The sequence below is a fragment of the Lytechinus variegatus genome, chromosome 8 (assembly GCF_018143015.1).
Source record: "Lytechinus variegatus isolate NC3 chromosome 8, Lvar_3.0, whole genome shotgun sequence".
Lineage (NCBI taxonomy): Eukaryota > Metazoa > Echinodermata > Echinoidea > Temnopleuroida > Toxopneustidae > Lytechinus > Lytechinus variegatus.
This window is the reverse complement of record NC_054747.1, coordinates 3,236,881-3,262,212: the sequence shown is the minus strand read 5'-3', so window position 1 is coordinate 3,262,212 and position 25,332 is coordinate 3,236,881. Positions and strand designations below refer to the sequence as shown.

At 36.8% G+C, this 25,332-nt stretch overlaps 1 protein-coding gene and 1 non-coding gene across 2 annotated transcripts in view; one reads left to right on the top strand and one right to left on the bottom strand.

Moving 5' to 3' along the window:
• LOC121420585 (phospholipid transfer protein C2CD2L-like) overlaps nucleotides 1–25,332 on the bottom strand; it is an 88,818-nt gene that overhangs the window by 47,350 nt on the left and 16,136 nt on the right. Inside the window, exons 2-4 of the mRNA XM_041615250.1 lie at nucleotides 13,289–13,384; nucleotides 5,768–5,887; nucleotides 3,979–3,990 (exon numbers count right to left, since the gene is read on the bottom strand). Coding sequence (XP_041471184.1) covers nucleotides 3,979–3,990; nucleotides 5,768–5,887; nucleotides 13,289–13,384 — 228 coding nt within the window. The remainder of the gene's footprint in view (nucleotides 1–3,978; nucleotides 3,991–5,767; nucleotides 5,888–13,288; nucleotides 13,385–25,332) is intronic.
• TRNAT-AGU lies at nucleotides 18,719–18,790 on the top strand. The gene has a single exon. It is a non-coding gene; the product is annotated as a tRNA-Thr (tRNA).

Sequence of the window (25,332 nt, the reverse complement as noted above, 5' to 3'; positions counted from 1 at the left end):
ACAATGTGTGGTCACACTAGGTAAGAGGTCATACCAGGTCGAAGGTCATATAATGTCACTGTAGAAGATGTCCTTTGATAGTGTTGCATCAATTTCAAAAAGATAACAAAGGGTCATTATTTTTTTTTCCTTCACATTTGACCAGGAAAATATGATGTGTGCCGTTAACTCCAATTTTCATAATTTTCTCTACATTCATTATTTACGGTTATAAACTCATGAATGGTGTCGTATTTATGTGAGGAGCAGAGCCAGGATTTCTCAACCTTGCACTCGAGGAAAATTAAACCTTGGAGATTGAGTACACACCTTTAAAAAAATGGCAACCAGAACCTTTATCAACCCTCTTTCCTTCCACTGTTGTAGTTTCAAAACAAACATCTTTTATTGCTTTACTCAATTTACATCCTTTGAAGTGGGACAGTTTTAAGGGTTGGAAAGTGATGGACTCATCCCCTTTAAAGATACCGTTAAACCTCATACTTGTAATAAGAACCGACATCCATGACGCGGCGACATATATCATACACCTACACTTAGAGAGTGTGTTCACATATCAATGGATGACCAAATCGCCAAAGGATGTACTGTGGTATGAACAGATTCAAATTTTCTGCATTCCTGTATAAATTATTTACAAGACATTCTAGTTGTGCAATGTATAGCAGTTGAAGAGCACTGTGGACGAGTGTTCTAGTGTCTTGGGCTTTGAAACAGAGAGCTGTGGGTTCAAATCCGAGCCAGGGTGTAATTTCCTTCAACAGGAAATTGATCCACCATGTGCTGCACTCAACCCAGGTGAGCTAAACTGGTACCTGGCATGAATTTATTTCTTGAAATGCAGTGCATATGACAGCTGCTCTGATAAAGACAGGGTAATTATGATGCATAAATTGGAGCGCTCAGAAACTTCTCATAAGGTAAAATTTTGAAGCTGTATACATGATCAGTCAGATAACTAAACACTATTACCTGTAAAATCCAGAGAAATATATTTTTTTTCAGTTGACTAAATGTATTATTATGTGGTTTATACAAGTAATAGTGAGTTAAAGATATCTGACTGGAGTGTAAGCAAACTACAGTTATCAACATAAGCACATCATCACATAATTATCCATAACATACATGTGCTTACAAAGGAACTTGGATATTACTACCCTGTCTTCAGCCTGGTATCCCTTTTATCATTCTGTATTTCAAGAAATCAATTCCTACCAGGTACCAATGTCCCTCCCTGGGTTGAGTGCAGCACAAATGAAGATAAATTTCTTGCTAAAGGAAATGATGACATGACTGAGATTCAAACCCGCAACCCTTACCCTTACCCTCTATTTCAAAGTCCTGACACTAATCCAGTGAGCCACAACACTCCACGATATTGGACGTTGTTCTTAAAACCAAAACAAAACTGCTTGAGATTTGCTGGAGTTTTGGATTGTGATGCGCAATGGATTCAAAAAAAAAAATGCCCATCAAATGTCAATGTCAAAGAACAGCTGCGAGGTCTTTGTAAAAAAATGTATGAACCGAAACGGCATTTTGGTACCAATTTTCGGAACTGAACAAAAATTGCAAATATGTTTTTTGTCCATAGTTCAAGAAGAAACTGCTGTTATGATTCACCACTTTTTGACCAAGACTTTTTGGATTTGCTTTGTCATAAAAGGCAATTGAAAATACATTTTCTATGTTGTCAAATCTGTTGTGGGTCTTGGAGCAAAAAATCCCTGTCTCTAGAGCTCTAAGGGTCACATGTGAACAGGGCTTCGTGGTCTTGAACTCCTCACAGAGCATACAACGCTAAATCAATGTCCCTCTAAATGTCACATGGAATGTGACTGCACCATGCCGCCATCTTGAAGCCAACCCCGGCGGACAAACACTAGACAGTTTGTTTACGTCTCTTCATTAAACAACGCCCGATCATTAAACATCACAGAGTGAAAAGGAACAGGCAAGAAGACTGCCTGAAGATGGTTGAGTTTGCTGTATCACCTCTGCACGCATCAATTTCCAAATTACATATTCAAAACAAAGAAACCAGCAAGACTTCAGTGTACACAGAGCACTGTAATATTAGGTTATCAGACTTTGCTAATCAAATTGAGAACCAAATACTGAAGAAAGTGTAGTCTGTGTCACAGGCATATGTATAGTACATTGTGCACCATCTTTCATTTCAAATTCTCAAATTATTGAATTATGCTTATTGTTTTCAGTCTCGTCCTTCACACTGTTCACGCTTGTCAGCAACAATATTCTCTGACAGTTACCATAGCAGCGATATTCTCTGACAGTTACCATAGCGATGATATTCTCTGACAGTACCATAGCAACAGTCAGAGATCAGAGCTTCTCGGCCTGCAATGAACAGCCAAAGATTTCACTGCATATGTCAGATCCAGCTGCTAGCAGCATTGGTAAGTGCTCACAACTTTTATGAAACAGTGCTCTGATTATGTGAGCATTTTACCCTGTAGAAGATGTGGGGTACTACCTTTCTAGGTGATCAACATATGAGCACTTGCGACTATCATAAAGAGGCAAGTGTTGTGGCCCATCGTGGCCCAGTGGATTAGTCTACTTCATAAACTTGGAAACAGAGGGTCATGGGTTGGAATCCCAGCCAGGGCATCACTTTCTTCAGCAGGAAAACGATATAACAATGTGTTGCAGTCAACTGAGGTGGGGTAAATGAGTACTGGCTGGCAGGAAGGAATTCCTTAAAAACCTGTAAGCGCCAGAATCGGCAGACTTAAACTTATCACCATATTTTAGTACTGGTCATTCAGAATCCCCTCAAAATTTGGCGGGTGGCAAACCGCGGCATCAGCGCCAAAGTTATTCAGCTTCATTTCCTATTTAGAGCTTCTACATGTTAGCAGTGCTCGGTAAGACTACATAACTGTCATCCCCTATATCACCTTATTCCTGGGTTGATGACTCCCTTTAAAGCTTCTTAGCAGTATTGGTAAAGCTTGCTAAAGCTGATGAAAGCCACTCACATCACGCTATACACATTAGGCATGCCTAATACGGCTAGCCTGCCAGCGTGGCTGCCAGCCTGTCTGTACGGTCTAGCTAACTGGCACTATGAGGTGAATATACATGAAGACAGTCACTGATTTATTGTTTCTAAAATCAGGCCCTTGACTTTGATCCCTTGGAGTCATGTACAGCTAAGCCCCCTTCATATTCAGAAAACAACTTTAACAAAATAAAAATCAACTCCTTTCACACTCAGAAAATATATAAACAAACAAATAGGCCTATCTCAGTACTGAAAAACTAAATTTTAAAAATGTAGTGACATATACAGTATGTTTTGATTTATTATTTCAGGCCCTTGACTTTGCTCCCTCAGAGTGATATACAACTTACCCCTTTCAGACTCAAAAATAAGTTTTCAGAATAAATTTCAAGACTTTCACATTCAAAAAACAAGTGTCAGGAAATAATATCAACTCCTTTCACACTCAGAAGATATATAAACAAACAAATAATATATAAAGGTAATGAAAAACGAAAATAGAAAATAAAAAAGACAGAGTGATATGGACAGTATGAGGATTGCAGAATAAAGACATATAACAAAACAAAAACAGTCAACAAATTATGGATACACATAAAAGCACCTTACACCATTAAGCAACATTGAAAGACTTGAAAACTTAAAGTAATATACTGTATATTACTTTCACAAAAATATGAAATAGAAAAATATATTTAGCTGTTGGAAAAAAATTTTACATGTATATTGAAACTTTTGAATGTGCATGAAGTGGCATGTGACGTAGTGCAAACATTATGAAACATTTCTGAAAGAAATGTGTACTACAGTGAAATGCACAATGATAGCTTAAGCTTTTTCTTTTGCTTTTAAGAGTCATATTAAAAATACATATAGATCACAAATAAAATTCAAAATAATATAGTGGGTACGATTTCACATTACAGAGAGGATTTAAAACCTACCTTAGTTTTAAGCTGTGGTTACATGGCAATTAGTAGGGGGAAAATTATGGTAGCGTATTAGTATAGAATTAAGGGATAATAGAACATTATCTAAACAGGAAACATGGACTGTCCACTTTTGGAACCATCTACCAAGATGCCTTATCGGGGGGGGGGGGACTTTATAGTAATTATTTTCTTAAAAAATAAGAGCTTCATGACATTTTCTTTTCAATCTATGGTAACTGTGGTGCCTGGTTTTCATGAGCACTCATGATGACTACAGGTTTGGTTTTTATGATTAGTAACCAAGTTTTCGGTTGGATCTTTTTTTTTTCAAAATGGACCCCTACAAATAAGCTCTATGACATTTTGTAAGGTAGCAATCCTTCCGATGGAAAATCTGCAAGCTAAGCCAAACCTTGAACCCAAGCTCCAAAACTAAATAAATCCTTCTCTTTACATTGTTCTAAACAAAAAATCTATTACAATCCTAACTCTAACCCTTTGCCATCTGAGATATTAAAACAGAAGCATATGTTGTGTCACCATGAAAAACAGCATTTGCCAACAGTGTTCCAAAGTGGTAAATGAATAATGCCAATAAAACCAAGGATTTTAGTTCCTTCATCAGAGCTGACTATTTAGTCAACGGTGATAATATTGTTTCTTACAGACTTGTGATAATAACAAATTCACAATTTCTATAACAAATTTACCATCAGCCAATCAGATTGAAGGATTTCAGTAGCTTTTAACTGTTATTGTGAATTTATTATGAATATCATGATAAGTTTTATGAAATCAATGCAAAGGAGAAATCAATGGTAGATGTGAAGTTAGTCAAGTCCAAAAAAATAATAAAATAAAATTTAAAATATGATTACAAACGTGCATGCTGTTTAACAGGGATAAGGATTAACCACATTTTGAATGACATTCAAAGTTTCTTATTACGGATTAAACAACTATGTGGATGCTTTCTTTCTCCACAATTGTTATATTACTCAATAACGACCAAGGTAAAACTAGTTTTTAAAAATTCGGTCCATGATTACAACAAAAAAACATGACTTAACTTTAATATTCCTTTTAATATATATTTTTTCAATGACACCTTTCGAAAAGACTTGTTTATACTGAGACCAGAGATTATAATGGTCAGGAAAACTCCAAGATCAGAATTTCTCTTTTACTATACAAAATCCAAGGATTCGAACTAAATCTGGATTGGCTGAAATACTACATTCAGATATAAGCCTTGTGGATTAAAAAAAGCTGTATGATTTTAATTCAAATCTTTTCGGGATGTAAAAGAAAATACTTAAGACTAAAATATAAATGCAATATATTTAGCAGAACACTTTTTGCAGCTAGTCTGGATTTATTTGAATACAGTGGAGGATAATTATACTTTTTTTCTTTCAAAAGTGGCAAACAGTGAACAATACATACTCCTTACCATCCTTTCAAATATAAATGCATAACTATTATCTTTCCAAGTAAATTATCATCCTTCAAAACTGAATACAAAAAGGTGATATAAGAAATTATTACCTTTTAAGGTGAAATTAAATTACCATCCATTCAAATCTAAATACAACAATGTTATATAAGAAATTATTATCTTTACAGGTAAATTACTGTGACTTCAAATCTAAAAAAATAAAAGAAACTACTTTTTTTACAGGTACATTACCATCCCTTCAGATCTAAATGCAAAAAGGTGATATAAGAAACTATTACCTTTACAGGTATATTACGATCCCGTCAAATTTAAATGCAAAAGGGTGATATAAGAAACTATTACCTTTCCAGAAAGTCTGTTGACACTGACATCACAGGTAGATAGTTTGACACTGGCAGCTGTTTGCTGGGTTGCAAACACTATGAAACCAAACCCAGTTGATTCTAACTGACACGTCACTATCTGCAGAGTAAAAAAACAACGTCTGTTTAGTAACTTTGATTATCAAAACTGATTTAAAATGTATTCTGCATTTCTTGACCAGAAGTAAATCAAGGCACTATAAAGCATTGTCCTGGTAGACTGAAGGGCCAACACTTCAAAAAAGAGTTAGAAATTACAAACTAGTAACAACTATATAAAATGTCAGCTACATGTACCATGGCAACAAGACTCAACAGCCAATCAAAATCAAGACTTCCATGATGTTTACAATGTTGGAAAAGTTATCAACTTACCATAGTTGTCCGTCATTACGAAATGGGTTTACTGAACTGAACTATGTATACAGGTTAGGTACCTTAAAATATGCCACTTATCTAAGCCCTTAATACATTCGAACTAAGCACTTTACAAACATACATGTATGTAATACCCTGAACATTGGATTCTTTTAGTTTCTTCTACATTCAATAAGTAGTTATGTAGGTGAATATGGGCGGTACTCGGTACATGTATGCAGAGCTACCAAGTCTCACGCCTTATGCGTGAGACTCAAGCATTTTGGACTCTTGTTCATCCCCTCAAATCTCTGTCTCACACAACTATCACAGCCTATTCCCATATACATTGTACACAATGTCTGTGATCTCACTCCGATTCACAGAAAAATCTCACGCATAGCTGGTCTTTGAACTTGGCATCTCTGATGTATGATACGTTGACACCCCCATTTTCAGCCTAAATTTCCGTTCTAGAGCATCACCAATTCAGAAAGCCACAGAAATTCCAATTTTTCCAATTCCGGAGGCCCTCAAATTTGTGATTTCTCACTCCATAGAGCGGCGAGCTCAATCAGTGTGGAGCCATTATGCCGGCCTGCCAAAGCTCCCCGCACCAGCAGTTCACTTGTGCTGGCCCGATATCAATCTAGCAAGACGAGAGCATTTTGGGCCCAAGATCTAACGAGTTCTGGAGACCCCCGTTTTATATGTAGTCCGTTACAGAGCATTGCATTTTTAGTGATCGTTGATCCAAGAGCGGTTCCTGAGACCCCCATTTTAAGACCTATATTGAGTTCTAGAGCCCCCTATTTTTGAGTTGACAGAGCACATTTATAGGTATCAATTTATAATTCAAGTACCACCCCCCCCCCCCCCGGGTGAAAATTGTATATCGATTTTGACAAGTTACATTGTAAAGCTTTTAAGATGTGCTTTTTTTCAAATCTCCCAATTCATTTTGGGCGACTTATTGTTCATTTCATGTAATTAGTTTGTATAGGTGAGAGTAAAGACAAGTTGTTGGTCTGAATGTGTTATGAGAAATGTGTGTTTGGGCAAGAGTGTGTGTGTACATCTAGTGGAATTGAATGTGCATTGGATGTAAGGGGGTATGTCTATATGTGGAGCGAGGGAGAAAGTGTGTATTGGGGGGTGAGTTTACAGTTGTGTGTATTTCTGAATGTGGGGTGGGAAGTGCATATTAGTGGGTGAGTGAGGGTGTGATGTCTGTATGCGGGATAATAATAATAATAGTAATAGGCATTTATATAGCACCATCTATCTAGAAATATTCTATTCCGAGGCACGTTGTTATTATTATCATTACCCGGCTTTAGCTCGAGCTGCCTTTCAGCGCTCATGCATTCAAGGAATTAATCCTGCCGGGTACCCATTCACCTGACCTGGGTCTAGTGCAGCACAATGTGGATAAATTTCTTGCTGAATGAAATTACGCCATGGCTGGGATTCGAACCCATGACCCTCTGTTTCTAAGTCAGAAGACCACTGGGCCACAACGCTCCATAGGGACAGGTTGTAAACACATATTGGTGAATAAATCAATAGTGTGGTATGTGTATATCCATATGTGGGTTGGGATTAAAGGGAAGTTCACCCTGACAAAAAGTTTATTGTAAAAATAGCAGAAAAAATAATAAAAAATATTGCCGAAGGTTTGAGAAAAATTCATCAAATAATTGAAAAGTTATTAGAATTTCAATTATTTGATTTGTGACGTCATATGCGAGCAGCATTCCTACATAGCGAATGGTAAAAAATCAATGAAATGTCATTTTCTCAGAAAATTGAAAATGGTTTTCACTGTAACTTTTGTATATCAATAGACAAATCATTTCACACCCGATCATGAAAAGAAAACAAAATTAAGTCATCAGGAACCATACAAAATTTGAAATTCATACATTTTATATTATGTAACACATGGGGCAGCTGCTCGTTTATGACGTCACAAATCCCAAATTTTGAACTCTAATAACTTTCTTACTCTTTAACAGATTTTCCTCAAACCTTCACCAATATTTTTTTACTATTTTTTCTGCTATTTTTACAACAAAGTTTTCTTCAGGGTGAACTTCCCCTTTAAGTGTGCCTCTATGTCTATATGTGGGTGGGGAAATCAGTATTGGTGGGTGAGTTTAAGAGTGTGTGTCTGTATAGTTGAGGGTTAAAGGCCAAAATTCACAACTTAGGTGGTTTTGAAAATCCACGGTTGAATCCATGGTTTATCCAGATTTCCTGTATAAATTACGCTTAATTCTGCACATATCAGGCGCGTGTACAAAAAATTATCCAGTGTTGATGTGCGCATTGCCCACAGTGTGCCTGTTACCATGGTCGGGCGCGTGTATAAAAAATTATTCAGTGGTGATGTGCGCACTGGCCACGGTGCGCCTGTTACCATGGTTAGATACGCTATTTCATTCATGAGTCCACTGTTTAAAGAGTGAACTCATGAATAAAATAGCTTGGATAACCAAGGCAGCAGGCATCAATTTGGCGCACTGTGACAAAAGCGCGCATCAGCATTGGAATTTTTTAATATACGCCGTAAAATAAGCGCAATTTATACAGGAAATCTGCATTTAACCATGGACCCAAAACCACCTTTGTGAATTCGGGCCATAGTGTTTACTGGTGGGCGAGGGTAAGGATGTGTCTATAACTGTACATGTATAAACGATGGGCATGTTGAAGTGTGTGTGTGTCTGTGGGTGTGAGTTAAGTGTGTGAGTATGTGGGGTTGACAGTAAGTATTTACTGGTATATGAGTGCAAGGATGACAGTCTATGACTGTATGTGGTGTGGGAAATAGGAGTGTAAGTGTGTGTCTGTCTGTATGTGCGATGGAGATAATAATAATAATAGCGGTGATGTGGAAGAGGTTCATCGTGGTGAAGGATTGAGTAGAAGAAATAACCAGTTGTCTCACGATGTAGCAAACGTAGTTTGCTACATCGTGAGACAACTGGTTATTTCTTCTACTCAATAATAGCGGTATTTATAAAGCGCCTTTTGCCTGAGGATACAAAGCGCTGCTATTATTACCCCGGCTTTAGCTCGAGCTGCCATCACCGGCGCTCAGTGCATGCAAGGAATTAATCCTGCCGGGTACCCATTCACCTCTTTTGGGTCGAGTGCAGCACATTGTGGATAAATTTCTTGCTGAAGGAAAACATGCCATGGTTAGGATTCGAACCCACGACCCTCTGTTTGAAAGGCGAGAGTCAGAACCACTAGACCACGACGCGCCCGTTGTTGTGGGTAGGTGTTGTATGTGGGTGTGTGTGTGTGGTAGGGGGCGGAGGTTTTTAAAGCATAAGGTCACTGGACTGAACCCACTTAAATCAGATGGGCAATCCATCCCTGATGAATGACCATGTGAACGACTTCACAGGCATCTTATTGAACAAATAGATGAAACTGGTAACAAAGTACCTCTATTGCTCAACCGAGACATCTGGGTCATGTCGATGGTTTCCCCAGCTCCCGCATACCTGGGTATCATACCAGCATCAAGGCACGTATCACAATACGTGGGACTACAGCCATATCTCATATGCCTTGTTAGTGGGGTCATTTAGCCTAGGGAATGTGTGATCACTCTTTACAAGCAAATCTTCGTAACATTTCATGTTTGGAAATTTTAGGTAGACAGGGGTGGAGGCTAAGGGCAGTTTGCCCCCATGATTTCCAAAAGTCATGAAATAAAAAAAAGTCTGAGCTGTAAAAGAGCTCTTGCATCTTGCTGTCATAAACATGCAGTAAGGTACTGACTACAATGCACTAAGGACAGACACTGCTTCAATGCTGTAAAAACTAGATGATACAAATCAACAAATTATCATACCTACGTTTATGATTTGCTTCGAAAATAGTAATTTGTTATCGTATGTTTTCATTAAACAGCTTTTTTACCCAAACAGAGTTGACGAAAATACTATAAACGCTTTCAAAGGGCTTTCCACAGTGTAAATCCAGTTCTCAGACCTTGGCTATTAATGGGCCATTCACTAATTGGCTTAGTACATATACATGTATCTGTACACTGAATGTGAGCAGTGCATCCAGTGCTCGGGGATGAATTCATTATGCACTTAATTAGTCTCTTTTTATAGCTTTCATCAAACACTCCCAAATGCTAGCCAAAACAAGCAACCTTCCGTAGTTGCAGTTGTACCAAAAATGTGTTCTTGTTGTTGTCCCTTTTTAAATTAGATTTTATGCTGCTTGCATTACTGTTACTAGATTTGTAGAAGAAAGACTTTAATTTGTATTATTTGTTATATTGTAGCCTATTCCAATTGATTCATTGCTTATATTTTAATGTATATTTTTTGTTTGTTAGTCTTTTCAATTCTTTTGGGCTCCATATTCATATAGATACATAATTTGTGCTATCGATTATGTAAATATTACTGATTCAATTTAATTTATTATAATTTCATGACAGGGCCATTGTGGAAAGCAGTTTTGAAACTGAGAATGCCACCCTGAATAAATAAAACTACAAAGAAATATAAATAAATAAATATATATTCCATCTTTACTAGCCATTAACCAAGGCTCCACACTAACTTTTTTTCTTGGTGGCCCAAACAATCTACCAAAATCATCAATTTCATATTTTTGGTGGCCCTAAAACAATAGAAAACATTACAATTTATCAAAACTTTGGTAGCCCAACCGGGCCACCAAGTGTTGGCTTTTACAAAATTTTGGTGGTCCGACTCTCATTTTTGGTTGCCCCGGGCCACTGCTAATGTCGAGCCCTGCATTAACCATGGTAGACCAGCAAATTCTTCAATCTTCTTTACTCATTACCAAATCCTTCTGTCATTTGGTGATAAGCCTGTGCAATGTACTGCATCGTGGTCAGTGGCCTGCATACCAATTAATTTACTTGTAAAACCCTCCGTCACAGCTAATCATAATCAATAGTAATATGATTATAGTTAGTTAAATTGCCAGTAGACGCCAACTCTATAACTGTACATACAAGGATGTTGATTGCAGAGGAAACCCCAAAGCGGTTGTTACATGTAGATAACCCTTTGGAACTTTATTCTGCAATGCCCATAGGATTTACACAGGGAACTCCCAGTCCTGGTGTAAAGGGTCCATTAATTCCATTACAACTGAGTAATTTATGTGATTCCCAGAGGATTTGAATAGGAACCATCAAGTTATATCAATTGTGTATGGATCCATAATCCATTAATGCCTTTACAACAGAAATCTGTCTGTGATTCCCACAAGATTTGTAAAAGAAAAATCAAGTTACATTGGGCAAGGGGTTCATTCATTCCTTTACAAATGACTTATTCAATTCCCATAGGATTTGCACAAGGAATATTCTCTTCCAGAGGACAATGGATCCATTAATTCCTTTACATTTTACAACTGAATTATTTTCATTCCCATAGGAAATGCAAAGGGAGCACCCACTTCCAATGGGCAATGAGTCAATTAATTCATTATACCTATAGGATTTGCACAGGGACCAGGGAACTGTCGGTGAGACTTCTCTGCGGGGAACCACTCAGTTGGCATTTGGGCTACATTGCGGTAATACGGGGCTCAAAGCATTCTTGTAGTCTTGGGGTTAGCATAATACAAATCCACCTAACAGTAATTAGTAATGCTGTATTTTAATGGCCCTTAACACATTGTTGGTAAATAAAGTACTGAAAATAAATAAGAGAGTGATCAGAATGGCCAGGTGGTGTTCACCCACAAGGATCAATATCTAGAAAGTGAACCTGATTTAATTTCACAAATTAAGCAAATATTTTGTCACCGTCCTACAAAGAAGGTTCTGATAATAACATTACTCCTGTTCAAGTCTTCATATTCCTGGATCTTGAAATCTGAATATATCATGAGTAGGCCATATCCAGTTGTTCAAAAATGTCAAATGAAAACGTTATCTGTAAATCAAACTTCTTCAATGTTACAGAAAATCTATTGTTTACATAAATGTTGATAAGTAATATGGATCTAATTACAGGAAATCCTTCCCGTTTTTAAACCTTTCAAAACTTCCAAAAACTATTCTTAACCTTCTATATGGTGTAAGTATTTTCTCACAACGTTGTTTACTCTTCTCATAAGAATGTTAAACTGTTCATTAGTTAGTCACAAGAAATCTCTTTTCCAAGCTGGATATTTTTTTTCTCCAAATTTACCAAAAACTCTTCTTTTCAAATTTGAATTCATATTTTCCTAACATCTCATAACCTTGAATATCATCAAGTAGTCACAGGAAATCTATTTTTCAAGCTATTTAACCCTTTTAAAATAAGATTTATTTCCAAAGTTACCGAAAATCTAAGTTGTATATTCTCCTGGATATTCTTCTCAGTCATACGATGTCGAATGTTAAACAGTTAGACACGGGAAATCCTCTTCAAATGACCTACTGGCTGTGGCTAGGAAGTCATCAATTGAAAACATAGCATATGATGACTGTCCCTAGGAACGGCCTAACACGCACATTGCGGTATGGCACAAGGATTGTGCAAGAACAAGACAGTCAGGGACTCTCAATGTCAATTTGGGATGAATAACAATCCGCAAGATGAAGTCATTCGTTGGTATTCAGAAAAACATTTCCTCGTCATTGCGACATGCACAGAAGGTTCCATGACATTTGCCCCAGCAACAACTGCTCCGCTGTAAGTTCCACATACTAAATGGAAAGACCGACTTCAACCCTGGATTAGCATTATTCCCTATCCTATAAAACTAAACCCCAAACCTTACATAAGCCCTTACTGCAACCCAGACCCTAACCCTATATTAGATGAACTAAAACCCAGAGCAATTGTCAGCTGGGCAAATTTCAGCTCACCGTACATCAACATGCATGTTGAATTGTTCAGCATCCACTACTTGAGAAACGAATGTAGTATTGATGTTTCCCGCAAACTTATATAAATCTCAACGACAAGTGATACTCGACAGTTTTGGTCACGGGCTACAAAATGATTTGTTGCCAAATAAAAACGTGTATATATTCTTGGTCCAAATTGGGGTACTATAGTACTCGAGCATATTGCTAAAATGTTTTCAATTATGAAATATGAATATGATATACAACATGAATATGGAATGTACATACCAAATGATCTTTTTGACCTGCAACTGCTTGGACATTCTGGAACTTTGGGGGCGTGCTTCCTGGCTTAATCCTGTCAAAGGTCACTTGTACAGAGCTCTGTATTAAAGACAAAACAAAAAATAAATAATTTGATTTGATATTTCAAATTCATTCACATCAATCATCATTAAAATATTAAAAACAGCACATATCACTTCAAAATTACCATTTAAAAATCATAATTTTTTGGGGGGGGTAAAGGTGTTTTGGTAAACTTAGTGCATTTGATTTGTACTTGAAACTATATGAAGTTTGCTTAAATTTGTAAAAATAATCAATTCTTAATATCGATCTTTATTTCTGGAATTCTTGAGGAAAACACACACAAAAATCAGGTCTTGTATATTTCTGCTCTTTTACTATCATTAAATAACATTTTTCTCTCTCACTCTCTCTCTCTCTCTACCATTTAAAAATCATAATTTAAGGGGGTAAAGATGTTTGGTAAACTTAGTGCATTTGATTTGTACTTGAAACCACACCAAGTTTGCATTTTGAAAAATAATCCATTCTTTATCAATTAATATGTATTTCTGGAATCCTTGAGGAAAGCACATCAAGTCTTACATATTTCTAGTCTTTTGATACTATCATTAATATTTTCTCTCTCACACTCTCTTTCCTCCTTTCTCTGACTCTTCCATGAGCACTCATCTGTCTCTCTCTCTCTCTCTCCCTACCTCTCCTGCACACCTACAGACACACACACACACTCACCCACACACACAAACACACACTCTCTCTCTTATCATTTCTTTCACTTTCTATCTCTCTCTTCTCCCCTCCTCAACCTTTCTCTCATGTCACACACATCTCAATCACAGCTAATCATTATTTTATTTCCATAGAATATCAATATCCTCGATGTATAGCGTTGCCATGGTTATTATGCATTCATTCCTGCTCCCCACAGGAATGAAATTATTCAACACTTTCCGTCCACTACTCAACTCGGACTGCAACATAATTTTAATGGGATATGTACATGTACATGTAAGGCCAAGCTAAGGATGTCAAATACACCTAGACCTACATGTATGTACTGTAAATTAAAGGAATTCTGAATTTTAATGGTTAGATTAAAGGCCAAGCCACCATGATAAAATATATCAAAATACACACAGAAAAATGAAAAAGAACAATGAACATTTGTTCAACAAAAATTTTGCTTAATTTCTTATTCTGGTATTGGTATGCAAATGAAGGAACAATTATATCACCTAGTCTATTTCTTTTGTATAAATTACTATTTAAATATGAAGTGTTTTGTTATATATAAGAAGAATTGTAAGAGCAATTACATTCATTTATTTGGTTATTTTCTCTTTTATAAGGATGTTCATGGCATAGAATGATTAAGAATATTCCAGTATGTGTCACTGAAGATTTGTTAGGCATGTTCTTTGATAGGTCAAGAAATTTTGTTATTTCTGAATAGAGAGACAATAACAGAGTAATGCAGACAATATATTCCTCAGACAGTGGAATGTGGATAATAGACTAGGAGCAGTGAAAAGAACAACTGTCTTAACTATTTTGTTGACATTGTTAATTTCACTGAGGTCATTCAAAAATGTTCTAGCAGCTTCCAGAATAGTGGATAATTTATATAGCTGGCAGTTTCTTCAAAGAGATTATCACATCACATCATATCAGATCATAACTCAGAGTTTCACACCAGACTTTATGTCAGAGTATAGTTTATTTCCAACTGGAATATAACATTTATCTTCTGGAGAATTATTTCCACGCCATCAATGAACTGTTTGCAGTTACTTTGAGAGAGGAATTCTCAGTTGCCATCGAGATCATCAACCTGTTTCAATGAACGCTTTTCAACCCATGGATTGCAGAAATTGACTGTTTAAATTTCTGCAATCGCCCCAACTCCGAGAAAAAAAAGACACCCCCTTAAAAATGATTTCCGATCCTGTGTACAAGTACATGTGCGTGGGTGGGTGTGGGTGTGTGTGGGTGCGTGTATTTATCTGCTAATACGAGGATGTCCAGGGCCTCATCTTACAAAGAGTTAAGATTGATCCAATCAATCGTAACTCTATGGAAATCCATCAGTGTCATAATTTTATCTACAGGAAATTTGCAAAATGCCCTTTGTACACAAAGGAGAATACATCTAATTGTCAAGAAATCGATGAATTTATAGATATACATACATATCTAGAAAGAAATTTGAGCAAACATGCATTTAATATGTTGACTTTGTTGGCTCTCCATAGTTGCAATTGATCGGACCAATTGCAACTCTTTGTAAGACCGGCCCCGGGTGAACAGGCGCATGGTGTGTATGTACATGAGTAGGTCCAATGTCTGGGTAACTCCCGTCATTCCCTTATGGTCGCATGTCATAAGGTGGTCCAATTTCGCGAACAGGGTAAAAATGGTCAAAAATTTAATTTTTTGATATGTTATAGCTATTACCAATCTCTAAATAATGAAAAAGTTTTAAGTCTCGAATACCTTTATTTTTCCTTAAAATGACTAATTAACAGATAATTATTACATAGACGTCAATGTAAATGTGAATTTTGAAATGTGTTTTTCTCAAATTGGACCTGCTGCACATAAAATGGTGTCAAAAGTTAATGCAACGTTGGATCACCCTAGTATTTTGCAGTTATAATCTTTAAACATCAATAATTAAATCTGTACCAAAAATTAAATAATTATCTATTATTGTATGCATATTAATTATACTAATTAATTAACAGTATTTACTTTCACATTTTTGCCCCCAAAATACCTGTCACTGTATTTATATGCTTGGCAAAATGACAATATCATGGGTAGAAATGTTTGTTGCAATGATACACAACATTTGTACTAAAAACTAAGATTACAAATTAGATAATTAACCAAATCTCTCCGGTTTACTAATTGATTAGGTTGCAGATCAGAGCTGACATACACATGTATTCCATTGCTGCATATTTTCAAAATTGTCAAATTTTTATGACATTTAGTTGTTCCCTGCTGTAAAACACCCAGAAATATGAGGATAACAGTCATATTACATATTATAGTAAGTTGTTAATTAGGTTTAATTAATATTTTATCATTTACCACATCCACCGGCTCCGCATCCACCGGCTCCGCCACCCCTGTTACTTCAAACTTAATGTGCTATAGTTTTTGTTCCTGATATTGTATTGATTTAATTCATAGTAATATATTTAGCCTATAGTTCTAGCTTCAAAATGAGATATTACTCAATAAATTTGGTCAAGATGCTGTGATGTAGCAACAATTTATCCATGGCACTGTGTGGAAAATTGTTCATACGCCACCCTTTTTGCATACCCAACTTATGAAATGCGACCTTATTCATGTCGTGGTCCTTTTCACAGTCATGTAAAAGACACTGAAATTTTTGCCATCAATTACAGATGAACACATCAGATAACTGAAGGCATTAGTAACCCCCTCCCTCTCCCCCCCCCCCCCCCCATTAGGGCCGTCTGCACCATCCCTAGTTTTCAAATTAGCACGCTTATTTCTGATCCGGCAAATTATCCTGATCTCAAGATTATTTGTAATGTAGACACAATTATCGCGCTAGTTTTGTAGGAATAATCTTGATATTGAAATCCCAAGTCAACTTGGGATCATTTGCAAAATAGCGCGCTATTTTACAATTTATCTCGCTATTTCGCAGGTGCAGACGCACTCTGGATTATTTATTCACGGCAGCAGACCATAATGCATCAATGCCTCGCTCGAGCAGGAATCGCTCTTCTTGTGATGGTGGAGACGTTGTTTTTTTAATCTCTAGATTAATCGCGAAGAGGGCCAATCAAGCTAAAATCTCAATATTGAGCAAACCCGGGATGGTGCAGCACCGCCTATTGAGAATTTCAAATCAGTTGCATTCATTCGAGTGAAGATATGCCAAAAGTCAATCCAATAGGTGCAACAGATACTTCAAATCTTCATATTGAATGCAAAATTACCCTAATTTCCTAATCCCATATCTTTTTTTTCAAACTGCCTTTCTCAACCCCATGCTAATTGCTTAGCCAGGGTTAATGCCTTAACCCCGGACTATCGCACAGCTCATGAATATTGATGATTTTGCCCACAGAGCGTGATTAACGTGCAATTTCGACTTCTGTGATTGGCTAATGCTTAGCCCCACTTTTCCTTAGTACACTTTTGTTTCACACTGCATCTCTTAGCACCTCATTTGTGGTGATAGCTAGCACCACGATAAACCGGCTAACCCTGCTTTTTTGCAGGGCCAGATAGTACTGTACTATTTACCGTGTGAGCATAGAGCTAGCTACATGGTGCGAGCCCACTTTGCTAAAACATAAAATTGAAACCAAAGTGGGCTGAGCTTAACTCCGGAAAATTGGTGGGGCTACGACCCCTCCCCCCCCCCCCCCTTTGCCCCACCAATTTCCCTGGGTTAAGGAAAATATGTGCAGTGTGAAAAACATAATAGGCCTACAGTATTTCTACCCCCTCTGAAAAAAATCCCTCCATATTGCTTCATATGGCCTTGTCCTTAATAGAAGACGAGACACGGTATTTGGTTTGATTACCCAACAAGCTTTAGGGTTGAACCGTAGAATCAGTCATCATGACATGACTGCCGGGGAATGCAACATCACTATACTCTGACGTAAATAGCTCAGACTGTGTTCACACACTGCCGAAAAAAGGACAATTTTCAACCAACATTGTACTATATTCTATTGTACATTTGAAATACATGTAGTTGGCTAGAAAAAAAATTACCAACAAGGGTTGGTTGAGACCAAGATGTTTACCATCAATAGGTGATTTGATCCAAAATTATAATAATAAGTTTGACTTTAATATTCATTCACTAAAAATTAGTCACAAAATCAACTTTTTTTGGAGGGGGCAGTGAACTTTTATTTTACAATTAAGACATGACAAAGAATAAGCCTGTATGTCTTAGAGCATACAATGATAAAAATTAAAAGCTACAGTTCTTTAGCTATCAAACTAACATTTTACTCATTTTTTTGTTTCTTGTGTTTTCTTTTTTTTTGTCTTTCTTTTCTTTCTAGTACTGACCTTCCAAAATTTTCTCAAAAACGTTTTTTAACCAACCTACCAGGTTGGTTAAGATATGAACCTACCAACTGTTGGTTAAGAAAAATCTCCATTTATTTTTTTTATACATGCTATTATATTTTAAACCAACATTTGATAGGTGCACATGGTAACCAACAACCTAATGGGGTTTTTTCTAAGAGTAAAGGCTATGGTGGTACAAGCGCAATGTGTGTTTTGTGTTATTTTGTGATTTGTGGCCCTATGGTAGCCAATGAAATCTACATTGAAATTTGCATGCATTCCAAAATTACCATGAACTGCATTTTCGCTGTTAAAGTCTTCAACATCCGGTGGTCTAATGGTTATGACACTGGTCTAGTAATCCAGAGGTCATGGGTTCAAATCCCACCTGGTCTGCCTTTTTACAGGCAAACATCACGCTTGTGGTATTGTTGGAAAAACATGAAGAAATTATTTTTTATGTTGCTACATGTTGTATACAAGAAAAAATAAAAAGACAAACTAAATGTGTACTACAACTATGCCATCATTATTCATTTATCAAAATTCTTTTTAAGTACTTACTATAATTAAATGAAATGGAATTGAAAATAACATCATAAAAACCAAATCTATATAAAAAAGTGCATACATTTAGTTATGGATAAAACCCGAAAATATGAACACAGCCTCAGTGTATAAAGCCAAGCCCTTATTCATAGGCCAGCAGGAAGGGTCTTAATTCAAGACTAATAGATATCATTAACAGCCATGTTACAAGTGAACATGAACGAACAAACCCCTAAAGGTCATCAGTGAAAGCCATGGGGATACTTTGAAGTTCATAGAGACAGTCAAGGAAGGGAAAAAGACTAGCCCCCCCCCCCACACAAAAAAAGGAACTTCATTCCTCAGCCATGTTACTACTCGTATAAAACCTGAATAAATATTAAGAAGGCAAAAGCAATTTTGTGTCTCGCCCACTTATGAAAATAACCAGAAATATCGTGATTTGCGAGGGCACGCAAGAGAATTATATCGAAACTTCATTATGAAATGACTAAGATGGAATAACACTTGTCATAAGAGCCTTGCACGTAAACTTTAATGTTGACCTGAAAATGACTTTTGACCTTACCATGTGACCTCCGACTGCAGCATAACATGCAGGTCGCCTAAGTTCATCTACCATTCAAGTTTTGTTGAAAAGCGACTTACGGTTGTGGAGTTATGTGTCCTTACAGGTTTGTGACGGACGGACTACGGACGGACGACAGATGGACGCCGGACGACATTTACATGTAGATCCCTAAGTCTCGCATTCACCTCTGGTGGGTGAGACAAAAACCAAAGGCCAAGTTTAGAAGCCATGGAGATACTTTATACACATGAACTGTGATCCAGTTGAAACCCCCCCCCCACCAAAAAAGGGGGGGTCTTCACCACAGATTTTAGGTCATTTCATACCCCAAAAAAAATTGTCAAGCTACAAAAAAAAGGAAAGGGGAAAAACCAGTCAAGAGAGAAAAACTCAAACAAGAACATTGACCATGTTACAAGTGAACATGAATGAACAAACCTAAAGGCCATTCACAAAAAGACAAGAGTATGCTTTGAGGTTCATAAATTCAAGGAGGGGGGGGAAGTAGACGTCAGAGGGGAGATCCTCAGCCATGAAGCAAGAGAACATGAACAAGCAAAGGAAAAGGTTATAAGAAGAGGCCATGGCGATACTCTGAAGTTTACAGAGTCAAAGAAAAGGAAGAACTATATTTACATCTGAAAATATGCTTCAACCATTTTGCAAGTGAAGGCTTATACCCCTTTCATAAACCCAATTATGCGGCTAATAGCAGCATAATTTGGTCGTAAAATTGGAGGAGGACCAAAGTTATCCGCATTATTCTGATGCTGCTATTATCCGCATAATAGCAGCATCGGGACAAGATTTTGAGTTTATGAACGCATTTCCAAATAATGCGGATAATTGCCATGGTACGGTCACAAGGTCACCCTTTTCCAACACAACCGCATCGGAGGGGGCGTGTCCAGTTGTCATGACAATTATCCGCCTTTTTCAGGACGGGCGCTCGTAAAAATAATGCGGCTTATTTTCGGAGTTTGTGAACGCAATTTCTATTGAATTATCCGCATTACTCTTGGGCAGCTAATTGGAAGATAGGGTTATGAAAAGGGTATTAAAGAACACAGGAAAAAATAAAAAGGGGTTCACTGTGATTTTCACCAACAACATGGCAAATAGAGCGCTGGAAGTTCCAATTGGGTCTTATGTAATCTGTAAAGTGTAGCAAATTATGGGTGGTTGGCTTGGAATGTAGCCCCAGATTTTTTTTCTTAATTTCCACTGATCAAAATTAACCAAAAGGCCAAGTGTAGTAGCCATGGGGCTGCATTTATGTTCATACATGTTTATTTCCAGCCAACAAGGATGGGGGGAATACATGTAGCCAGAGAAATAAAAATTTTATTAGGGAACATAATCATCATCAGCCATATATTGCACATGAACATTAATTATACCAACCAAAAGGCCATGGGCAGAAACCAAGGGGTTTCTTTGAAGTTCATCAGTCAAGGAAGGGGAAGATCTAGGACAAAGACAAAACGTTAAAAGGGAACATCATCCTCAAACAAGTTGAAAGTTCCACCAAACAAATTGACCAAAATGCCAAGTATAGGAGCAATGGGGATGCTCTGAAGTTCATACAGTCAAGGAAGTAGGAAAATACTAGGCCTTAAAAAAATGTTAAAAGTGAACACCATCATCAGCAATGTAGGTACAGAATGCTGGTATGACAACATAATCAAGCAAACCAAAAAGCCAAGCTTTAAAGGACAAGTCCACCCCAACAAAAACTTGATCTGAATAAAAAGAGAAAAATTCAACAAGCACAACACTGAAAATTTCATCAAAATCGGATGTAAAATAAGAAAGTTATGGCATTTTAAAGTTTCGCTTACTTTCAACAAAATAGTTATATGAACGAGCCAGTTACATCCAAATGAGAGAGTTGATGACATCACTCACTCACTATTTCTTTTGTATTTTATTATATGAAATATGAAATATTTTGATTTTCTCATCATTGTCATGTAAAATGAAGTTTCATTCCTCCCTAAACACGTGGAATTCCATTATTTTAACATTTTGTGCTTCAGGCAAGGAGGTCCTAATTGTCATATTCGTAAAAATTGAAATATTGTATAATTCAAACAATAAAAAAAAGAAATAGTGAGTGACTGACATCATCGAGTCTCTCATTTAGATGTAACTGGCTCGTTCATATAACTATTTTGTTGAAAATAAGCGAAACTTTGAAATGTCATAACTTTCTTATTTTACATCCGATTTTGATGAAATTTTCAGCATTGTGCTTGTCTGATTTTTCTCTATTGATTCAAATCAACATTTTTCTGAGGTGGACTTGACCTTTAAGTCATGGGGATATTTCATACAGTCAAGGAAGGTGAAAAAAAGGCAAGAGAAAAAATGTTTAAAGGGAACATCATCATAAGCCATTTTACAAGTGAACATGAACAAACTGTAACCAAAACGCCCGTTGTACAACCGTGGAGAAGCCATGGGATGCTTTAAACTTCTTTCCTTCCAGGACAATAACAAAAACAACACTCTAAAAACAAGAAATGTTAACTTAACATTTGAAAGGTTGGAGGAGTGACAACATTTTCTAAATGTTGCATTTACCAATTTAAATGGTTCTACCCAACACTTAAAATGTTGGATTCAGCTTTATACAAGGTTGGATGTAACATTTGGAAAAGGTTGTCACTCCTCCAACCTTTCAAATGTTGATTTAACATTCTAATTTCTAGAGTGAATTATAATAAATTTGTTGATAAGAACAATTCCATTATAATAGGGACAATAATGAAAATAGTAAATCAGTGTAATAATTGAATAAGAGTCAATCAAGAAATGGAAAGATTTGAAGAAATATGAATTGTGGATTACACGTTCACACAATGAAAGCTAATAATTGGAATAAATTGAAATAATTGAAATGAATGTTTATTAACTGTTAAAAGATATTCTTACAGGATACATCTTAAAATGCACGAAAGTAACCTTTGCAAATCCCCCTTACTCTCTCTCTCCCCCTAATCTCTTACACGCAAAACACTCACGACTTCGAAACGAAAGATGATCCCATAAGCGGCTCAGTTACACTCGGTACAACACGCCTTCGATAATAAGTCGTGCTAAATCCATCAGGATTAGTCCATAATCCCAAGATATAATCAAGACTTTAACAAGAGGCTAAATGAGTACATGTAGTTCAGAAAAGGGCTGTGTCAAAAATCTATACAATTTCAGGGAGTGTGCGGGTAAATCACCTTGAATCAACACTCGGTAGTGGTCAAGAAGTTGATATTAGAGGTTGGTGACCAGAATAAAATAGAGGGGTCTGAAGAATGACGTCCACGTGAATATTTAGAACCTGTAACACTGTAGTGCTCAGAGGAAAAAATATACAAGGGCTCAGGGCAATTTCACCCCTGAAATGCTCAATTGATAGAGGCCAGGGGGCCGTTTCATAAAGCTGTTCGTAAGTTAAGAGCGACTTTAAGAATGATTGGTGATCCTTTCTTACGCACAAAACCATCGTTAATGAATAAACCATTCGCCATAAGAAAGGATCACCAGTCGTTCTTAAAGTCGCTCTTATCTTACGAACAGCTTTATGAAACACCCACCTGGATACATTTTTCACTACAATCTTGGTCCAGCTTTGTTCATTTGATTTTATAGGGATATAGGCTTTGCTGCTATTATTGAACTATTAATAGGGCTATTTTTTATATGGGTGCTACCCTTTTCAGACAACGCAGACAGTCATTCATGTATGTGCAAACATGTTTCTTGGACTGTCTCACTGGCCCAAATTCACAAAGGTAGTTTTGAAAACCGCTGGTTGAACCCATGATTTATACAGATCTCACGTAAAATTACTGCATTAATTATAAAGAAATTGTGTGTTATTGCATGCTTATGTGACTGTGCGCCAAATTGATGCTTGTATAATCGTCGAACACGCTATTTTATTCATGACTCTACTAGTTTGAATCAATGAGTCCACTGTTCAAAATGGTACACCATTAATGAAATAGCATGTTCAACCATGCGAAGATTGCTTCCCAAAGAAGAGTTGTACCCTCAAAGGGCAAAGAGATCTTGAAAACCACATCACGAGTGACCAGCTTTCTTAAAGTGATTAGTTAACATTGGTTTGACTTTTTTAAAATCTGAGCTAGAAGGTCACACTTGTCACCTGTATCTGTGATATGTCCCAGAAATGAAGCCCAGAAAAAATTGCATTCGAAAATGATTATTTAGTGCTTCAAAAAGTGAAATATAAAGTGACCGGAAACACCATCTTAATTTCATCCCATACACTTATGTGTACTATTTAGGCGTCTATAAGACGCCTATTTACAATATCGGGGTTTGCCTTGTAGTTTTAGCTTTTCATTCTCAATAATGGTTGTTTTCAGGGTTTATTAGTTCTAATACATGCACTTGTACACATGTTTCATCTTGGTTTGAGAATTTTTTAAATCGGCTGCTCACAAAGTTAAACAATACCTTTAACTTCACATCGAGTGTTCCAATTACATATTAAACTGGTTTCCATTAAACTAATTTAAGAGAGTAGATGACAACGAGGTCTAAGTCTCTTATATTTGAAATCCAGCTTTATGATAGCAAAAAATATGATATGGGGGTGCTGCTAAAAAAAAAAACGAAAACTGAAAGGAATTTACTCAATTCTTTATTCAAAATGACTGACATATCACATAGCTTCACCCTTATCTTTATGCAAGACAACAATGTCAGACTATCTACCGCCCACAGTTTCTGGTTGGTGCTAAGTTTAGATCCAGTTCTAAAAGGGAGCGTGGGGGAGAGAGACGACCCTGGATTTATTCATTAGCAAATGAACGAAAGATTCTTGACAGTCGTAAACACACAGCAATAAATCTACAATGTGTGAGGCCGCGCATGAGTGAAATGGACGTTTGTCTGAGCGTTCATGAATAGACGCACACAATGTCAATTAATAACAGGAGACCCTTTCTCACTGTGGTTTATGTGTTGGTATGCACAGTCTGAGATTGCATTGATGTTACATGTCTTCATTATGTTAAAAGGGAAGAGGGAGGCTATTTTTAGTAGGTTTGCTTTGGGGGAAGAGGGATGAAAATGTAAAGGAAAAAGAAAGGAAACATTTAATTACTGTATCAACACATATCACATATATTTATAATACTAATAATACCAACATGCTTTACATGTAGTACATAATCACTGCCAAATGCATCCCTATATTGAATATCATTACCTTGGCTTTAGCCCCGCAGCCTTTTACAGCGCGGTGGCATTTCAAGGAATAAATTGCTGCTAGGTACTCATTTACCTCACCTCTGGGTTGTTGAGTGCAGCACAATGTTTAAAATATGTGTTGGCTCAGTTGGTAGAGCGTCCATCTCACAACCGGGAGGTCGGGGGTTCAAACCCCGGCTGCGTCAGACCAAGACGTTTAAAGATGGGAATTGTTGCTGCCCTGTTTGGCATTCAATGAAAAAAAGGGATAGAGCCTCGTCGATCTGGAGCTGCAGAGTGGGCTGCCTGGCCCACGATCAATAATTGGGCCAAGCAAATTTTAGTATTTCATTTCATGTCTATATCTAACAATAAAATATGGATTTTCATCATTTTCATCCTATACTGTACATGTAACAATAATCGAAATTGCCTAAAATGAAAAAAGCAACACGCAATTACAGAAATCTAACATTTACTGTGCTTTTTCCTTAACATTCATGCATATGAGCATAAAAATTCTCCCCTAGAAAACACATAGGATCGAGTACAAACAGTGTGACACTTGGTCATTAATCCTCGTCAAATAAGCAAC